The sequence below is a fragment of the Amblyraja radiata genome, chromosome 7 (genome assembly GCF_010909765.2).
Source record: "Amblyraja radiata isolate CabotCenter1 chromosome 7, sAmbRad1.1.pri, whole genome shotgun sequence".
Lineage (NCBI taxonomy): Eukaryota > Metazoa > Chordata > Chondrichthyes > Rajiformes > Rajidae > Amblyraja > Amblyraja radiata.
In genome coordinates, this window is record NC_045962.1 from 58,188,868 (window position 1) to 58,206,262 (window position 17,395).

Sequence of the window (17,395 nt, forward strand, 5' to 3'; positions counted from 1 at the left end):
AATGTTTTGCCAGTACATACATATGTTAATAATGTTCCATTAGTGGAATAATTAATGGTGTGTATATGACTGGTTGATATCGATATGCAAGCCCCCCACAAAATAAATATGTTTCTCTTTTTCTGAAAGAAGCCCTCAAGATATCTTTTGATGTGAACAACAGTAAAATATCAAACTGTACCAGTGAGTTACAGCCAGAGATTATAATGTTGCTCAAAGGCAAATGGGCTGAGATTGAGGAAAATTAGTGGTTGTTTAGTTTTACTGTATCTTTAATTTAGAAAAAATAAATGTATTCACTTTGCAGCTTTCTATTGAGTCAAATAAATATCAAGACCAAGCAAACTAAACACAAATGGCACATACCTGCATTTAAATTTTCTGTCTAGGTCAGTGATCCCATTCTCAGTTGGTATAAAGTTGAAGGGATGGATGCGAAGTGTATCCAGCCCAGCACAGGATCTTAGAGCTCCAACACTGGACTCATTGCTGAGTATCGCAACAGAGCAGAGTGTTAGTTGTGCCGGCCTGCAGATCATCCATTGGAGGAAAACATTTTTTTAAATAAGCACATCCATCAGTGCATCTTGTCATTGCAGAGCACTGAAAGTCAGATGGAGGTATCTGACCGCGTGATGCGATATACCACAATGTGTGTGCTGAACATGATACCTAGACAAACTCCTATCTGCCTGTACATACTTCATATCCTTCCATTCCCTGCCTATCCAAAACTTGCTTACATGCTTCCATTATGTCTGCCTCCACTCCTTTCAGCACATTCCAGACACTCACCAGCTTTTCTGTAAAAAAAAGCTTGCCTTGCACATCTTTACACATTGCTTCTCTACCCTTAAAGCTTGGTGATTTGGTTAAGAATTTATTAAAAAAATTGCTGATGTACAATTCTCAATTACTCTGTAATTTGGAGGACATTAACTTCTCAAATTTACAATAAATGAGTCAGTCATAACCTCAAAATAGGCACTAATGCCCAACTGATTCCAAGAAAGGGTGTACCTCAGGAAATCAGAACTTCAGGATTATTCAGATGATGGCGTTTTAATTATATAATCAGTAGTCCTGTGCTTAGTCTTTAAAGGGACTGTTGCTGACAATTCCATAAACAGGCTCCAATTTACTATTTCTGTGCAGCCAGAAGCAATATAGGACATTCCTGGCTATATATTAAAAAACACAGACCAGAGATTTCTCTCTCTCCATGCCTTCCCCTCCCCAACAGGCCCATGTTTCAATGCAAGTCTGGTCTCGGTCCCTGATTCAGAAGGATATCAGCTCTTGCACAAAAACATTGTTTTGTAAATTGTTAGCCATCAGTGAAATGATTAATATTGTGATATCAAAGCATTATGGTTTAATGAATGTTTTTTTTTCAATATATACTCATTAAAGTAACAATGAAAAATGAATTACATTTTAAAAAACAACAATATTTTAAATATAACTGGATAACTGCCATCAATAACTTAGGTCAATAATAAAAACATCTATTTTCTCTTCAGATTCCTTCTATTTATACATAATTAATACATATGCCAATATTATATTGGTCGATATTAGTTTCTGTCACTCTCTTGCTAACTGCATTCAACCGAATTTCAGAGATAATTTGGCCATGGTGAATAATGGCCAACATCAGATCAGCCACCCTTAATACATATCCACTGATATTTACTTCACATTGTATCCAATGGAGAGGAAAATTGAGAAGTATGTATAATGTATGGCCAATCCAATACTGTCTGCTTCATGCCACTGCTAAATTTAAATTAGACCCATTATCGTTTAGATTTGCCCGATTAAATACAAAATGAATCTCAACTAGGAATTCCCTGAGCCTGATCAGTAAGAACCACTAGAGTGAATCTTGAAGTTTGACCCAGTTTAAACATTGCTGCCTGATTTTACCAATGTTTCACTACAAAGTACTTATCTTGTTATCAGTTTTCCCACCACTACTATGCATGTTTGCACAGCACTTCTGAGCATCTGTTGGAAGTAATATGGAAGGTCATCAGAGCATTCACATTTGGAGAGTGTCACTCATTGTTTATGGATAATGTGAAATATGCCCTGCCTGATATTTCCTATCCATTTCTATCAGTTGCTCAAAGTAAGCAGTTTAGCAGAATGGAGACAATACACCTTGCTGCTGATGTAAGGCACTAGATGGTTAAAGCAAAGATATTGCATCCTTGAAGGGTAGAGTGGATAAACCACTGAAGTGGAATAAATGGAGTAAAAATAAAAGGTAGATTGTACTTTATTAAACATTACTGTAGATATAAAAATGCAATTGACAGTCCATTAAGCCATGAGTAGCATTTGACTTGAGTCACCTTGTTAATAACCCCTTGCTGCCCAAAATAACACGGAGAAGGAAATTCAAGAGATAATATTATTTTGGAAACAATTACTTCCACCAATCTTTGCAGACATTTAAGTACTCAAATCAGTATTGTGGGACAAAATCCAAATTACTTGGAACAAATTTGTAATTACATATAGAGATACACTGTTCTTTGACAGCAGTAGTTAGCAATAGCTCACAAAATGGTATTGATGGGTGTGGAGATATGTTTGCTACAACAACGAGAAAAAAAAGTTATCCTTCCAGCACAATGTTATCACATTCACAGAATTTGATTTTTCTGTGCATGCATGGTGATGATCTTAAATGGCCCTGCAATACTCGATGAGTTTATTGTAGAGGCTAAGGTTTGCAGCCATTACACTGAAACAACTTGGACAAGAGGCAATCGATAGACGATTTTGAAAATGTGAAAATGTTTTCCTCATCTCAGTTATAAATGGCCTACCCCATTTATTAAACTGTGGCCCCTGATTCTGGACTCCCCCAACATCGGGAACATGTTTCCCACACCGAGAGTATCCAATCCCTTAATAATTTTATATGTTTCTATAAAATCACCTCTCAGCCTCCTAAATTGCAGTGAATATAAGCTCAGTCACTACATTCTTTCATCATATGATAGTCCCGCCATCCACGGAATTAACCTTGTGAACCGTCGCTGCACTCCCTCATTTCCAAGAATATCCTTCCTCAAATTAGGAGAACAAAACTGCACACAATACCACAGGTGTAGTCTCACCAGGGGCCTGTACAATTGCAGAAGGACCTCTTTGCTCCTATACTCAACTCCTCTTGTTATGAAGGCCAACATGCCATTAGCTTTCTTCAATGCCTGTTGTACCTGCATGCTTACTTTCAGTGACTGATGTACAAGGACACCCAAGTCTCGTTGTACTTACCCTTTTCCTAACCTGACACCATTCAGATAATAATCTGCCTTCCTGTTCTTGCCACCAAAGTGGACAACCTCACATTTATGCACATTAAACTGCATCTGCCATGCATCAGCCCACTCACCCAACCTGTCCAAGTCACCCTGCATCCTCATAGCATCCTCTTCACAGTTAACACTACCACCCATCTTTGTGTCATCTGCAAATTTGCTAATGTTACTTTTAATCCCTCCATCTAAATCATTGTATATTGAAAATAGCTGTGGTCCCAGCACTGAGCCTTGCAGCACCCCACTAGTCACTGCCTGCCATTCTGAAAGGGATCCGTTAATCCCTATCATTGATTCCTGTTTGCCAACCAATTTTCAATCCATGTCAATACTCTACCCCCAATACCATGTGCTCTATTTTTGCCCACTAATCTCCCGTGGGATCTTATCAAAGGCTTTCTGAAAGTTCAGGTACACTACATCCACTGGCTCTCCCTTGTCCATTTTACTTGTTATATCCTCAAAATATTCCAGAAGATTTATCAAGCATGATTTCTCCTGTGTAAATCCAGGCTGACTCGGACCGATCCTGTTACTGCTATGCAAAAGCGCCGCTATTACATCTTTAATAATCATATACTGAGAGAATGGAGCAGCTGGGCTTGTACACTCTGGAGTTTAGAAGGATGAGAGGGTATCTCATTGAAACATATAAGATTGTTAAGGGCTTGGACACGCTAGAGGCAGGAAACATGGTCCCAATTTTGGGGAAGTCCAGAACCAGGGGCCACAGTTTAAGAATAAGGAGTAAGCCATTTAGAACGGAGATGAGGAAACGCTTTTTCTCACAGTGAGTTGTGAGTCTATGGAATTCTCTGCCTCAGAGGGCGGTGGAGGCTGGTTAACAATAGCGGAGTCAGGGGATATGGGGAGAAGGCAGGAACGGGGTACTGATTGGGTATGATCAGCCATTATCACATTAAATGGTGGTGCTGGCCCGAAGGGCCGAATGGCCTACTCCTGCACCTATTGTCTATTGTCTATTGACTCCAGCATCTTCCCCACCACCAATGTAAGGCTAACTGGTCTATGATTCCCTGCTTTCTCTCTCCTTCCTTTCTTAAAAAGTGGGATAACATCAGCTACCCTCCGGGGTCATGGAAAGAGCGTTCACGTCGCGGCCCTGTTTTCACCAATCTTTCCACCACCATGCACAAGAAGCACAAGAAGCGCAAGACCCCAGACACCATTGTATGCAGACACGAGAAGTGTGTTCAGCTCTGGCTGAACAACATCTAATCTTGTGTGTGGACTCTATAAGAAGAAGAAGCTACACTCCAATTCACAAGAACTGATCCCGAATCTATAGAACATTGGAAAATGATAAACAATGCATCCACAATTTCTAGAGCCACCTCCTTGAGTACCCTGGGATGCAGACCATTAGGCCCTGGGGATTTAACAGCCTTCAATCCCATCAGTCTACCCTACACAATTTCCTGACTAATGTGAATTTCCTTCAGTTCCTCCATCACCCTAGGTCCTCTGTCCCCTGGTAGATCTGGGAGATGGTTTGTGACTTCCTCAGTGAAGACAGAACCAAACTACTTGTTCAACTCATCTGCCATTTCCATGTTCCCCATAATAAATTCACCTGTTTCTGTCTTCAAGGGTTCTACATTTGTCATAACTATATTTTTCTTCTTCACATACCTAATGCTTTTACTATCCTCCTTTATATTCTTGGCTAGCTTACCTTCGTACTTCATCTTTTCTCCCCGTATTGCCTTTTTAGTTACCGTCTGTTGATCTTTAAAAGTTGCCCAATCCTCTTGCTTCCAGCTACTCTTTGCTATGTTATGCATCTTCTCTTATTTTTATACTGTGCTTGACTTGCCGAGTCAGCCACAGTCGCCTCTTACTCCCCTTAGAATCTTTCTTCCTCTTTGGATTGAAATGATCCTGCATCTTCAGGATTATTCCCAGAAATATCTGCCATTGCTGTTCCACCGTCATCCCTGCTAGGGTCTCTATCCAGTCAACTTTGCCCAGCTCCTCCCTCATGCCTCCATAGTCCCCTTTATTCAACTGCAATGCTGACACTTCCAATTTTACCTTCTCCTTCTTAAATTGCAGATTAAAACATCATATTATGGTCACTACCTCCTAATGGTTCCTTTACCTTGAGTTCCCTTATCAAATCCGGTTCATTACACAACACTAAATCCAAAATTGCCTTTTTCCTGGTAGGTTCCATTACAAGCTGCTCTAAGCATATTTGTAAATTATTTTAAGATGATGATGAACAATTATTTCTAAGCTCCACCAGTATTACCCGCATAATTGCATTGCTTTTTTATTGTCATACTTTAAGCTTGTGAGTTATCGCTTCATTACATACCGTTTATCCATTTTACTTCTGGGTCATGTGCAGTGAACTCTATTCTAAATAGGTCATCCAAAGACAGTCGAGCATCTGCTGTTTTCAAAGTGTCATCTGAAATAAATTAAACAATAAGTTAAAACTTTGTAGCATAAAACATTGACGACTATTTCCTTCTGTAGATTTGACGTTGCACAAAACAAATGTTAACAATATTTACATAAAATTAAAGCACAGGGTTAAGAGATAAATGCCGCAAGGAGAGTAGAATTTGAGGGCAAAATATCAATCATGTTCCTGATGTTGCTCTGAAATCAGGGTAAGTAAGAGTCTGAAGAAATGTCAGAGCCGAAATGTCACCTATCCATTCCTTCCACAGATGCTACCTGTTGAATTACCCCAGCACTTTGTGTTTTATGAAAGTACAACGGATTGGGCTGAAGGGCTGGTTTTGCATGTGGTACAACTCTATAAAAGACAAACCATGACATCCAGACTGCTTTTCAAATGTGATTTAGGTTGTTGTTAACTATACCCTTTGCAATCTGGAACAGTGACCACATCAAAGCAGAAAATATCCAAAATGGTTTAGCTCAACCACTTTTCAAAATTGCAGCTAAAATAACTGTGCAAATGCTAAGGAAGGCATATCTTCAACATATTTTTTGGAACTATGTATGTGCCAGCCGCTTTCCCAATATACTGTGCAAGCAAGACACAATGGTGCATGCAATTAAAAAAAAAGATTAAATGTTATTTTTCCCTGCACTCGACATGCAGTATAAATCCAGTATCATCCACATTTAATTAATACTTTGGGATGTGTGAAAATATGTTTTCAACCAATACATTTCTGGATGGCTTAACATACTGTCGGTAATTAGTTTAGAAACAGTGGGTTGGAAAATTGAGTTTTTCACTTCAGTGATAACTTGATGCTTGAAGAGCTTTAATATCCACAGCCTGAATGTGTGATCTTTAATTACTATAAACTGTGAATTCATTCTAGTGACCAGTGGAGATAATAATGCATTGGGTGTTTATTTTGATTTTCCACCATTCCATTTTTGATCCTTGTCATCTATTTACCTTTTGATTTTTTATCATATTCCTTTGTGACATTTTGTCTCTCCTGATTAACTTAAGAAATGAAAATGCCATCTCAAGCAGTTATTTAATCTTCATGTGGTTAAAGGATAGCTTTTATAGGTTTCTATTTTCCACATTTATTAGCTGTAACAGTATATTGCTCTAAAAAGATTCGATTACAGCCCTATGAAAATGGAAAATGCAGTCATTTTGTTAACTGTAAATATTATTGGTTTAATTTAAATTAAGGCTAATTATTCTTAACTGTAGTTTTAAATTGCAGTGATAACCAAGTAATAAACAATTAAGCTAGTGATAAACAAATAAAGTAGCCATGTGAGAAACACACAGTGCTGGAGTGAATCAGTGGATCAGGCAGCAATTCTCGAAGGAAAGGAAAGGCAATAGTTTGGTCGAGACCATTCAGATTCAACTTCAAACAAGTAGCCATACTCTTTCAGATTATTGATAAGCCTCTAATTAATTGGTCAGGTGCTCAACCTTGGAATGCATAATTGCCTGGTCACCTAAAAATGTATAAATGAAGATTGGGCTATTGAAAAGCACGAATGAGAGTCATATAATTATTTTGATGCAAGAATCTGGGTGCTGGTTTGCAGTCTTAGAAAGTTGCTGTTGATGGAAACCACTGGGCCCATGAAGACCACATCTGCAAAAGGATTCTCTGGCTTGCAATACTTTGCTGAGTGTTGTTGAGTTGGATTCTGGAATTTGGTCAAGGCAATGAATCATGGAGCAAAATATTTACATGGACATGTTATTCCAGGAGATGGTTACACCCCTTACCTAAAACAAACTAGAATTAGTGAATCAGGCTGGACAGGAGTGCAAGACAGCACAATGCTGCAGGAGCCTTAACTCTTGTACTTATTGGACAGGAATAGGGATCTTGCAATTTGTGTGGATTAGAGCAGTGACTCCAGGGAACATGAGAAAGCACAGTGCAGCACCTTGTCCAGGAGGCAATTCTAGTCGGAAAATGAAAAATAATGCAATGGTAATACTGGATGGTAGAATTAAGTACATTAATTCTACTCTCCACAGCTATGAGCACAAGTTCTGAAGACAGTTTTGCTGCCTGGTGCCTGGGTTAAGGATATCACTTTGGTCCTGGAGAGGACCTAGGAATGGAAGGAGAAAGATGATCCATGGGGAAATTAATGACATGGACAGGACTCTGAAGAAGAACCATGAAGGTGTTAATATCTGGATTATTAACCGAGCCTCGTGCAAATTTGCAAATAAATGAACACTAGGCCAAAAGATTTGTTTGAGTAGAATGGCTCCCATTTCACAGGGCATTGCCACCAATTCTTTGGAAGAAAAAACTTTTGATGGATTTCTTTTGAATCCTGAATTGAAGAACAACGGCTGTGAATAAAAATTACAACTAAATAATTGTGCACAGATTCCAGTATATGTAAATTTTGGAAATTAAAGAGCAGCGACAACATGATACTGCAGGGCAACAAACTAAATAATCATAACAAGACTGTCAGGAAGAGGCAGACCACGCAAGCATAAATATACCCCAATTAGAATCATGGCAGGGAAAACTAGTAAAAAGGCAAATCTGAATGCTCTTTATTTAAATTTGTGTATCTTCTGTAACAATGTAGGTGAGTTAACCGACAGGAATAAATAAATGGGGACATTTTAATTGCTGTAGCAGAAAAGTGATCGTAAAGTGACCAAGTTTATGAATTATGACTAACTTTAAAGAGAGATGGAAATGAGATGGTTCCAATTTTCAAAAATGAGTTCAAGACCGTGGAATCAAGTAGAATCAGTGTTGATGAAGCCGAGAAACAGCAAGGGCTAGAAAACATTGGTGCGTCCTGTATATTGGTCACTAAACACTAGCGTTAATGTAGGCATGATATATAATGGAATTTAAAGGGGTATGGAGCAAGGGTAATACAATATTTACAGGAGAGTTTAAGTTACGTGTAACCTGTGTTATAATCTGGAGTACAAATTTATAGCATCTAAAAGAGATCAGTTTACTTGATTGATAATAGTTTTTTTTAGATCAGGTATGGTGCAATGAGAAAAGTAGTTGCGGTGGCTTAGAGAACAATGATAACGTAAAAGCATTGTGTATAAAGATAAAAATGAAACTAGGGTATTAAATCTGAAAACTGGAAAGGCGTGCGATGAGAGTTGGTTGTGGTAGATTGGGTAGAGTGGTAGTGCATGTCGGCACAAACGATGTCGGAAAGAAGGGGATGAATATTCTGCAGCGTGACTTTAGAGAGCTCGGAAAAATGCTGAAAAGCAGGACCTTCAGGGTTGTTATCTCCGGTTTGCTTCAAGTTCCTCGTGCTGGCGAGAGCAGGAACAGGGAGATACGGGACCTGAACGTGTGGCTGAGGAACTGGTGCACGGGGCAGGGATTTAGATTCTTAGATCACTGGGATCTGTTTTGGAGTAAGGGGGAACTGTACAAAAGGGACGGATTGCATCTTAATAGGTGGGGGACCAGCATTCTGGCAGGCAGGTTTGCCACCGCTACACGGGTGGTTTTAAACTGAATAAGGGGGGTGGGGTGTCAAATGGGATAATCGAGGATGGAGTTAAAGGGAAAGGGTTTCTTAAATATGTGAGCGGAGAGACAGAGGGGTGTAAAATGAGAGTAGAAGCAATAGGTAGCAAGGTGAAAAGTAAAAGTGGCAGGCAGACAAATCCGGAGCAAAAATCAAAAAGGGCCACTTTTCAACATAATTGTATAAGGGGTAAGAGTGTTGTAAAAACAAGCCTGAAGGCTTTGTGTCTCAATGCAAGGAGCATTCGTAATAAGGTGAATGAGTTGAATGTGCAGATAGCTATTAATGACTATGATATAGTTGGGATCGCGGAGACATGGCTCAAGGATGACCAAGGCTGGGAGCTGAACATCCAGGGATATTCAATATTCAGCAGGGATAGACAGAAAGGAAAAATAGGTGGGATAGCGTTGCTGGTTAGAGAGGAGGTTAACGCAATAGAAAGGAAGGATATTAGCTTGGAGGATGTGGAATCGATATGGGTAGAGCTGCGAAACACTAAGGGGCAGAAAACGCTAATGGGAGTTGTGTACAGGCCACTTAACAGTAGTGGTGGAGTTGGGGATGGCATCAAACAGGAAATTAGAAATACGTGCGACAAAGGTGAAACAGTTATAATGGGTGACTTCAATCTACATATAGATTGGGTGAATCAAATTGGCAAGGGTGCTGAGGAAGAAGATTTCTTGGAATGTATGCGGGATAGTTTTCTAAACCAACATGTAGAGGAACCAACGAGAGAACAGGCTATTCTAGACTGGGTATTGAGTAATGAGGAAGGGTTAGTTAGCAGTCTTGTTGTGCGTGGCCCCTTGGGCAAGAGTGACCATAATATGGTTGAGATCTTCATTAGGATGGAGAGTGACATTGTTAATTCAGAAACAAGGGTCCTGAACTTAAAAAAAGGTAACTTTGAGGGTATGAGACGTGAATTGGCCAAGATAGACTGGCAATTGATTCTTAAAGGGTTGACGGTGGATATGAAATGGAAGGCATTTAAAGACTGCATGGATGAACTACAACAATTGTTCATCCCAGTTTGGCAAAATAATAAATCAGGGAAGGTAGTGCATCCGTGGATAATAAGGGAAATCAGGGATAGTATCAAAACAAAAGATGAAGCGTACAAATTAGCCAGAAAAAGCAGCCTACCAGAGGACTGGGAGAAATTCAGTCCAGCAGAGGAGGACAAAGGGCTTAATTAGGAAAGGGAAAATAGATTATGAAAGAAAACTGGCAGGGAACATAAAAACTGACTGCAAAAGTTTTTATAGAGATATGAAGAGAAAAAGATTTGTTAAAACAAATGTAGGTCCCTTGCAGTCAGAAACAGGTGAATTGATCATGGGGAACAAGGACATGGCAGCCCAATTGAAGAACTAGTTTGGTTCTGTCTTCACTAAGGAAGACATAAATAATCTGCCGTAAATAGCAGGGGACCGGGGTTCAAATGAGATGGAGGAACTGAGTGAAATCCAGATTAGCCGGGAAGTGGTGTTAGGTAAATTGAATGGATTAAAGGTCGATAAATCCCCAGGGCCAGATAGGCTGCATCCCAGAGTACTTAAGGAAGTAGCCCCAGAAATAGTGGATGCATTAGCGATCATTTTTCAAAACTCTTTAGATTCTGGAGTAGTTCCTGAGGATTTGAGGGTAGGTAATGTAACTCCACTTTTTAAAAAGGGAGGGAGAGAGAAAACGGGGAATTACAGACCAGTTAGTCTCACATCGGTAGTGGGGAAACTGCTAGAATCAGTTACTAAAGATGGGATAGCAGCACATTTGGAAAGTGGTGAAATCATTGGACAAAGTCAGCATGGATTTATGAAAGGTAAATCATGTCTGACGAATCTTATAGAATTTTTCGAGGATGTAACTTGTAGAGTGGATAAGGGAGAACCAGTGGATGTGTTATATCTGGACTCTCAGAAGGCTTTCGACAAGCTCCCACATAAGAGATTAGTATACAAACCTAAAGCACACGGTATTGGGGGTTCAGTATTGATGTGGATAGAGAACTGGCTGGCAGACAGGAAGCAAAGAGTAGGAGTAAACGAGTCCTTTTCACAATGGCAGGCAGTGACTAGTGGGGTACCGCAAGGCTCAGTGCTGGGACCCCAGCTATTTACAATATATATTAATGATTTGGATGAGGGAATTGAATGCAACATCTCCAAGTTTGCGGATGACATGAAGCTGGGGGGCAGTGTTACCTGTGAGGAGGATGCTAGGAGGCTGCAAGGTGACTTTGATAGGCTGGGTGAGTGGGCAAATGCATGGCAGATGCAGTATAATGTGGATAAATGTGAGGTTATCCACTTTGGTGGCAAAAACAGGAAAGTAGACTATTATCTGAATGGTGGCCGATTAGGAAAAGGGGAGATGCCACGAGGCCTGGGTGTCATGGTACACCAGTCATTAAAAGAAGGCAGGTACACAAAAATGCTGGAGAAACTCAGCGGGTGCAGCAGCATCTATGGAGTGAAGGAAATAGGTAACGTTTCGGGCAGAAACCCTTCTTCAGACTTCAGATTAAAGGTAGGCATGCAGGTGCAGCAGGCAGTGAAGAAAGCGAATGGTTTGTTAGCATTCATAGCAAAAGGATTTGAGTATAGGAGCAGGGAGGTTCTACTGCAGTTGTACAGGGTCTTGGTGAGACAACACCTGGGGTATTGCGTACAGTTCTGGTCTCCTAATCTGAGGAAAGACATTCTTGCCACAGAGAAGGGTCACCAGACTGATTCCTGGGATGTCAGGACTTTCATATGAAGAAAGACTGGATAGACTTGGCTTGTACTCGCTAGAATTTAGAAGATTGAGGGGGGATCTTAAGGGGTTGGACAGGCTAGATGCAGGAAGATTGTTCCCGATGTTGGGGAAGTCCAGAACAAGGGGTCACAGTTTAAGGATAAGGGGGAAATCTTTTAGGACCGAAATGAGGAAAACATTTTTCACACAGAGAACGGTGAATCTCTGGAATTCTCTGCCACAGAAGGTAGTTGAGGTCAGTTCATTGGCTATATTTAAGAGGGAGTTAGATGTGGCCCTTGTGGCTAAAGGGATCAGGGGGTATGGAGAGAAGGCAGGTACAGGATACTGAGTTGGATGATCATATTGAATGGCGGTGCAGGCTCGAAGGGTCGAATGGCCTACTCCTGCACCTATTTTCTATGTTTTTAAAATCTATTAAAGAGTATGATAGTAAACAAGCAGTGGCTAATACTTAATGAAAACGTAATTTACAACAAATATCTATTCCTTTTAAGACAGAAAATCCTGGTCATGCTGTAACAATCACGTCATTAATGATAGTATTAGTTCAAAAGGAGGTCCAGGAATCGTGAGTAAAACAAAGTGCTAGAGTAGTTAAGTGGGTCAGGCAACATCTCCGGAGGACATGTGATCTTGTTTGGTTAGCAAAACAAAACTTTTCACTGTACCTGGGCACATGTGACAATAATAAATCTAAACAGAGTCACTGAGTGATACAATAGACAATAGGTGCAGGAGTAGGCCATTTGGCCCTTCGAGCCAGCACCGCAATTCAATGTGATCATGGCTGATCAATCCCAATCAGTACCCCATTACTGCCTTCTCCCCATATCCCCTGACTCCGCTATTTTTAAGAGCCCTATCTAGCTCTCTCTTGAAAGCATCCAGAGAACCTCCCTCTGAGGCAGAGAATTCCACAGACTCACCACTCTCTGTGAGAAAAAGTGTTTCCTCGTCTCCGTTCTAAATGGCTTACTCCTTATTCTTAAAGTGTGGATACAGTGTGGAAACTGGCCCTTCAGCCGAACTTGCCCACATCGGCCAACAATGTCCCAGCAATACAGTTCCCACCTGCCAGCATTTGGTCCATATCCCTTCAAACCTGTCCTCTCCATGTACCTGTCTAGCTGTTTCTTAAACATTGGGATAGTCCCTGACGAAAACTTTGAAGACCGAAGTGGAGAAGGGTTCCATGTGAACAGCAGTTGAACATGTTCCCAATGTTGGGTGAGTCCAGAGCCAGGGACCACAGTCATAGAATAGAGGGGAGGCCATTTAAGACTGAGGTGAGAAAAAACTTTTTATCCATAGAGTTGTGAATTTGTGGAATTCCCTGCCACAGAGGACAAATCACTGGATGGATTTAAGAGAGAGTTAGATAGAGCTCTAGGGGCTAGTGGAATCAAGGGATATGGGGAGAAGGCAGGCACGGGTTATTGATTGGGGACGATCAGCCATGATCGGAATGAATGGCGGTGCTGGCTCGAAGGGCCGAATGGCCTCCTCCTGCACCTATTTTCTATGTTTCTATTTTTCTATGCCTCAACTACCTTCTCCTGCAGTTTGTTCCATACACCACCACCCTTTGTGTGAAAAAGATACCCCTCGGATTCCTATTAAATTGTTTCCCCTTCACCTTAAACCTATGCCTTCTGGTCCTCGAATCGCCTACTCTGGGCAAGGGACTGTGTATCATCCATGCAGTGTGGTTCAAAAGCCTGATAGTTTCTGGGAAGAAGCTGTTCTTGAACCTGGATGCCAGGTTCCTCTACCATCGTCCCAATGGTAGCAGCGTGGTAGGGCGTGGCTGCATGCGTCTTTGATGATATTAGTTACATTTTGAGGCAGCAATCCTGTAGATGCCTTTGATGGTGTGGAGGTCAATACCACCACAGACTGAGTAATGTCTACCACATTCTGCAGCCTCCTTTGCAACCACTCAGTATACTATTGTGCACCTATAGTACAATTTGTATGTCACCAGCTATTTGTCCTGGTCTAACTACAGTGACGCTACTACCAAGAAAGTACCTCAAAGCTCCACTTCAGAAGATGAAGGAAATTTGCTTGTTTCCAATTACTCTTGTCAATTTCTACAAATGCACCATAGAAAGCATCCTAAAGTGATGTAGCTTGGCACAATATCTGCTCTGCATAAGACCTCAAGACATTGCAGAGAATTGTGGACACAGCTCAGTCCATCATGCAAACCAGCCTCCCTTCCCTCCCCTCCCCTTTACCGACATGCTGCCTCGGGGGAAAAAAGCCAACATAATCAAGAGCCCCTTACATCCTAGTCATTTTTCTTTAATCCTTCTCCCTTCAATCAGAAGACACAAAAGCTTGAAAACACATAATACCGGATTCAAGGACAGACATCTCATATTCTAAAAATATATTTCCAATCGCCCAATTTATCTCATTGTGCCCCTTGCATGTTTTTTTTAATCTGCTCTCTGTAGCTGTAACATTATATTTGCACTCTGTTTATTTACCCTATGCACTACCTGTTGTCCTCCTGTATGGTATGATTGTACACGTATATGGTGTAATTGGTCTTGATAGCATGCAAAACAAAATTTGTCATTTTTTCTTGGTGCATGTGAAAATAATAAACCAATACCCAATTTCTAATTCAAGAGCAAAACATTGGTCACGATTTTACACAGAGGATTGAGTGGATTCTTGGATTCTTGAATCTTGGTCCTCCAAAAATATTCCAAATGTAATTTAAACTGGAGATGGCGGAGGGTGGACTGAAGCAAAAAAAGGTTCTTGGAGAAGAAGAACAACCTTAAATTTAGTTGCACCTGGTTGGGTAACTATGGTAGGGTGAAGACTATTCCATGCTTTAATTGTATGGGGGAATGCTTATGGTCTGGCATTGACCTTGGACTGAGTGAATTTTAATGCAGTGCTTCAGTTTAGCTCTTAAGTGAAAGATTGAAAACAACTATATCAATTAAATCAAATATGAGTGTTCATTTCAGTTTAGTTTATTGTCACATATACCAAGGTACAGTGACACGCTGTTGTTGCATGCTATCCAGTCAGTGGAAAGGCAATTCATGATTGCAATTGAGCCATTTACAGTGTATAGATACATGATAATGGAATAAAGTTTAGTGTAAGGTAAAGGATAGTCCGATGGTCACCAAAGAGGTAAACAGAAGTTCAGGACTGCTCTCCAGTTGTGGCAGAATGATTCAGTTGCCTGATAACAGCTGGTAAGAAACTGTCCCCGAATCTGGAGGTGTGTGTTTTCATGCCAATGTAGTAGTAAATTAGCCAATAGTAAGCCCTTTCTAAATGTCAAACAAATGTTGTTGAACCAAATAATTCCAATGCTAATACCTATAATTAGGGCAATATTATGTTTCAGAGTTAATGTTCATAAATGATTACTGTGATGCGCTGAGAAACTGGTGTCTTCATTGCCCCTGGGATGGTTTTAAAATCAGAAATCTTGTCATTAAAATGAACTGTGAAAAGTTAACATCTGTAAGACTGTGCCATATCAGTTTTCCTATCTAGAATTATTATCTGGAAGCATGTTTTACCTCTTAGTGGATGCCATCAGACACTGAAAGAATACATTGGATTAGTCTTGTGGTAAAGGGCAGATAAACATTGTAACTGTCAAATTCTGGGGATTGATGATGAGTTTCAGTTTAGATTTGTTCCATTCTATGTTATCAGTGCATTAAGCACAGGGTGAACTTATTCTCCTGAAGTGACTCCACTGGGGATCCACTTTATTACCATCCAACATAAATCTCACCTTTTGTGCAAAAGGTCACATTTTGAAAACCTGATTTCATGATATTACATTAGTAATGTTGGATATCAGTTTTTATTAGCTAAACCTCGCTTTTAATTACTAAATGGACTTCATATTGTTTTTAAACATTATTTAAAAGGCTCAGATTTCAGCTTTCACCAGATATTGTCAGTCTTGCAAATTTGAATTATTCAATTGAAAACTTTTACATGGGGTGGGACATAGAGCAGAAACTTTTACATGGGGTGGGATATAGAGCAGAGTTGCTACCTCATAGCTCTAATGACCTGGATTCAATCTTAACTTTCTTTGCTGTCTGTGTAGGGTTTTGCATGTTGTCCCTGTGCTCTGTTTTCCTCCCACATCCAGAGGAGATTCAGGTTGAAACTTAGTGGAAGGGGATGCATGGTGACAGGGTAAATGCCTGGGGGGGGGGGGGGGGGGGGGGGGGGAAGCATCTTCCAGGCAATATGGAAAATACCCAAAGGATATGCTGTCCACAAAAGCAAAAAGCAATTCTACATGGCCAGTTGTAATGTCATTAGTCGACTTTTAATCATCAGCTAAATCATGGAACATGTCACTAATGGTGCTAACAATTGCACTTATTCACCAAAAACACACTCAGCAAAGGAAATCCAAACAAGATTTCACCAGAGACACATTCCTCTACATTCCCTATTCAACATATAAAACATATCGCTCCCTTCACAACTCCCAGGTCCCATTGTCTGTTCCCTTCAACCACTTCCCATCTCTTGGGCACTTTCTCGTCCTTTTACCTCTTCCCTTCCTGCCATCCATGGACCTAAAGAGTTTTCCCAGGCAACGGAACAATTAATTTGCCCTCTGTCCAATCTAGACGTTTACATTGGGAATGTGGTCTCTGCTATTCTGGAGAAACTATATGTAGTTTCTCCCTGATTATTTTGAGCAGTGCCTGTGTTCAGGCTGTAGGAGTATCCCTGACCTTCGAATAGTTTGCCACTTTAATTTATCATCCGCCTCTGATCTGTCTATCTGTAGCCTTGGGCACTGAGGCCCTGGACTAAAGAATAAAGCCCCATGTTTCAGCTCAGTCACTGAAGTCTTTAGGGAACTGATTATGTCAGTATCAGAAGTGGTCATTTCTGCCAATCATCATTCTATGCTTGGTTAAATATTTCTCTTTATATTTGTAAAGATTAGTGTCAGAGTCGTACAGCACAGAAACTGGTCCTTTCCCCCAACTTGAGCTTATCGACTAAACTGCCCCTTCTACAATAGTTCCACCTGCCCACATTTGGCTCATCTGATTGTGGACTTTGGAAGGGGAAGGATGAGGACCCACAATCTTGTTTAAATCAATGGTGGAGAGAGTCAACATTTCTTGGGCGTGCATATTTCCGAAAATCTTGTGTAGAAAAGAAGTGCAGATGCTGGTTTAAATCGAAGGTTGACACAAAATGCTGGAGTAACTCAGAGGGACAGGCAGCATCTCTGGAGAGAAGGAATGATAGACGTTTCGGGTCTGAAGAAGGGTCTC

General features: G+C 40.6%; 1 protein-coding gene across 1 annotated transcript in view; it reads right to left on the reverse strand.

Annotated features, from left to right (window-relative positions):
• The window catches only part of dpp10 (dipeptidyl peptidase like 10), a 683,609-nt gene that overhangs the window by 512,618 nt on the left and 153,596 nt on the right, over positions 1-17,395 (reverse strand). The window contains exon 3 of the mRNA XM_033024629.1: positions 5,680-5,775. Coding sequence (XP_032880520.1) covers positions 5,680-5,775 — 96 coding nt within the window. The remainder of the gene's footprint in view (positions 1-5,679; positions 5,776-17,395) is intronic.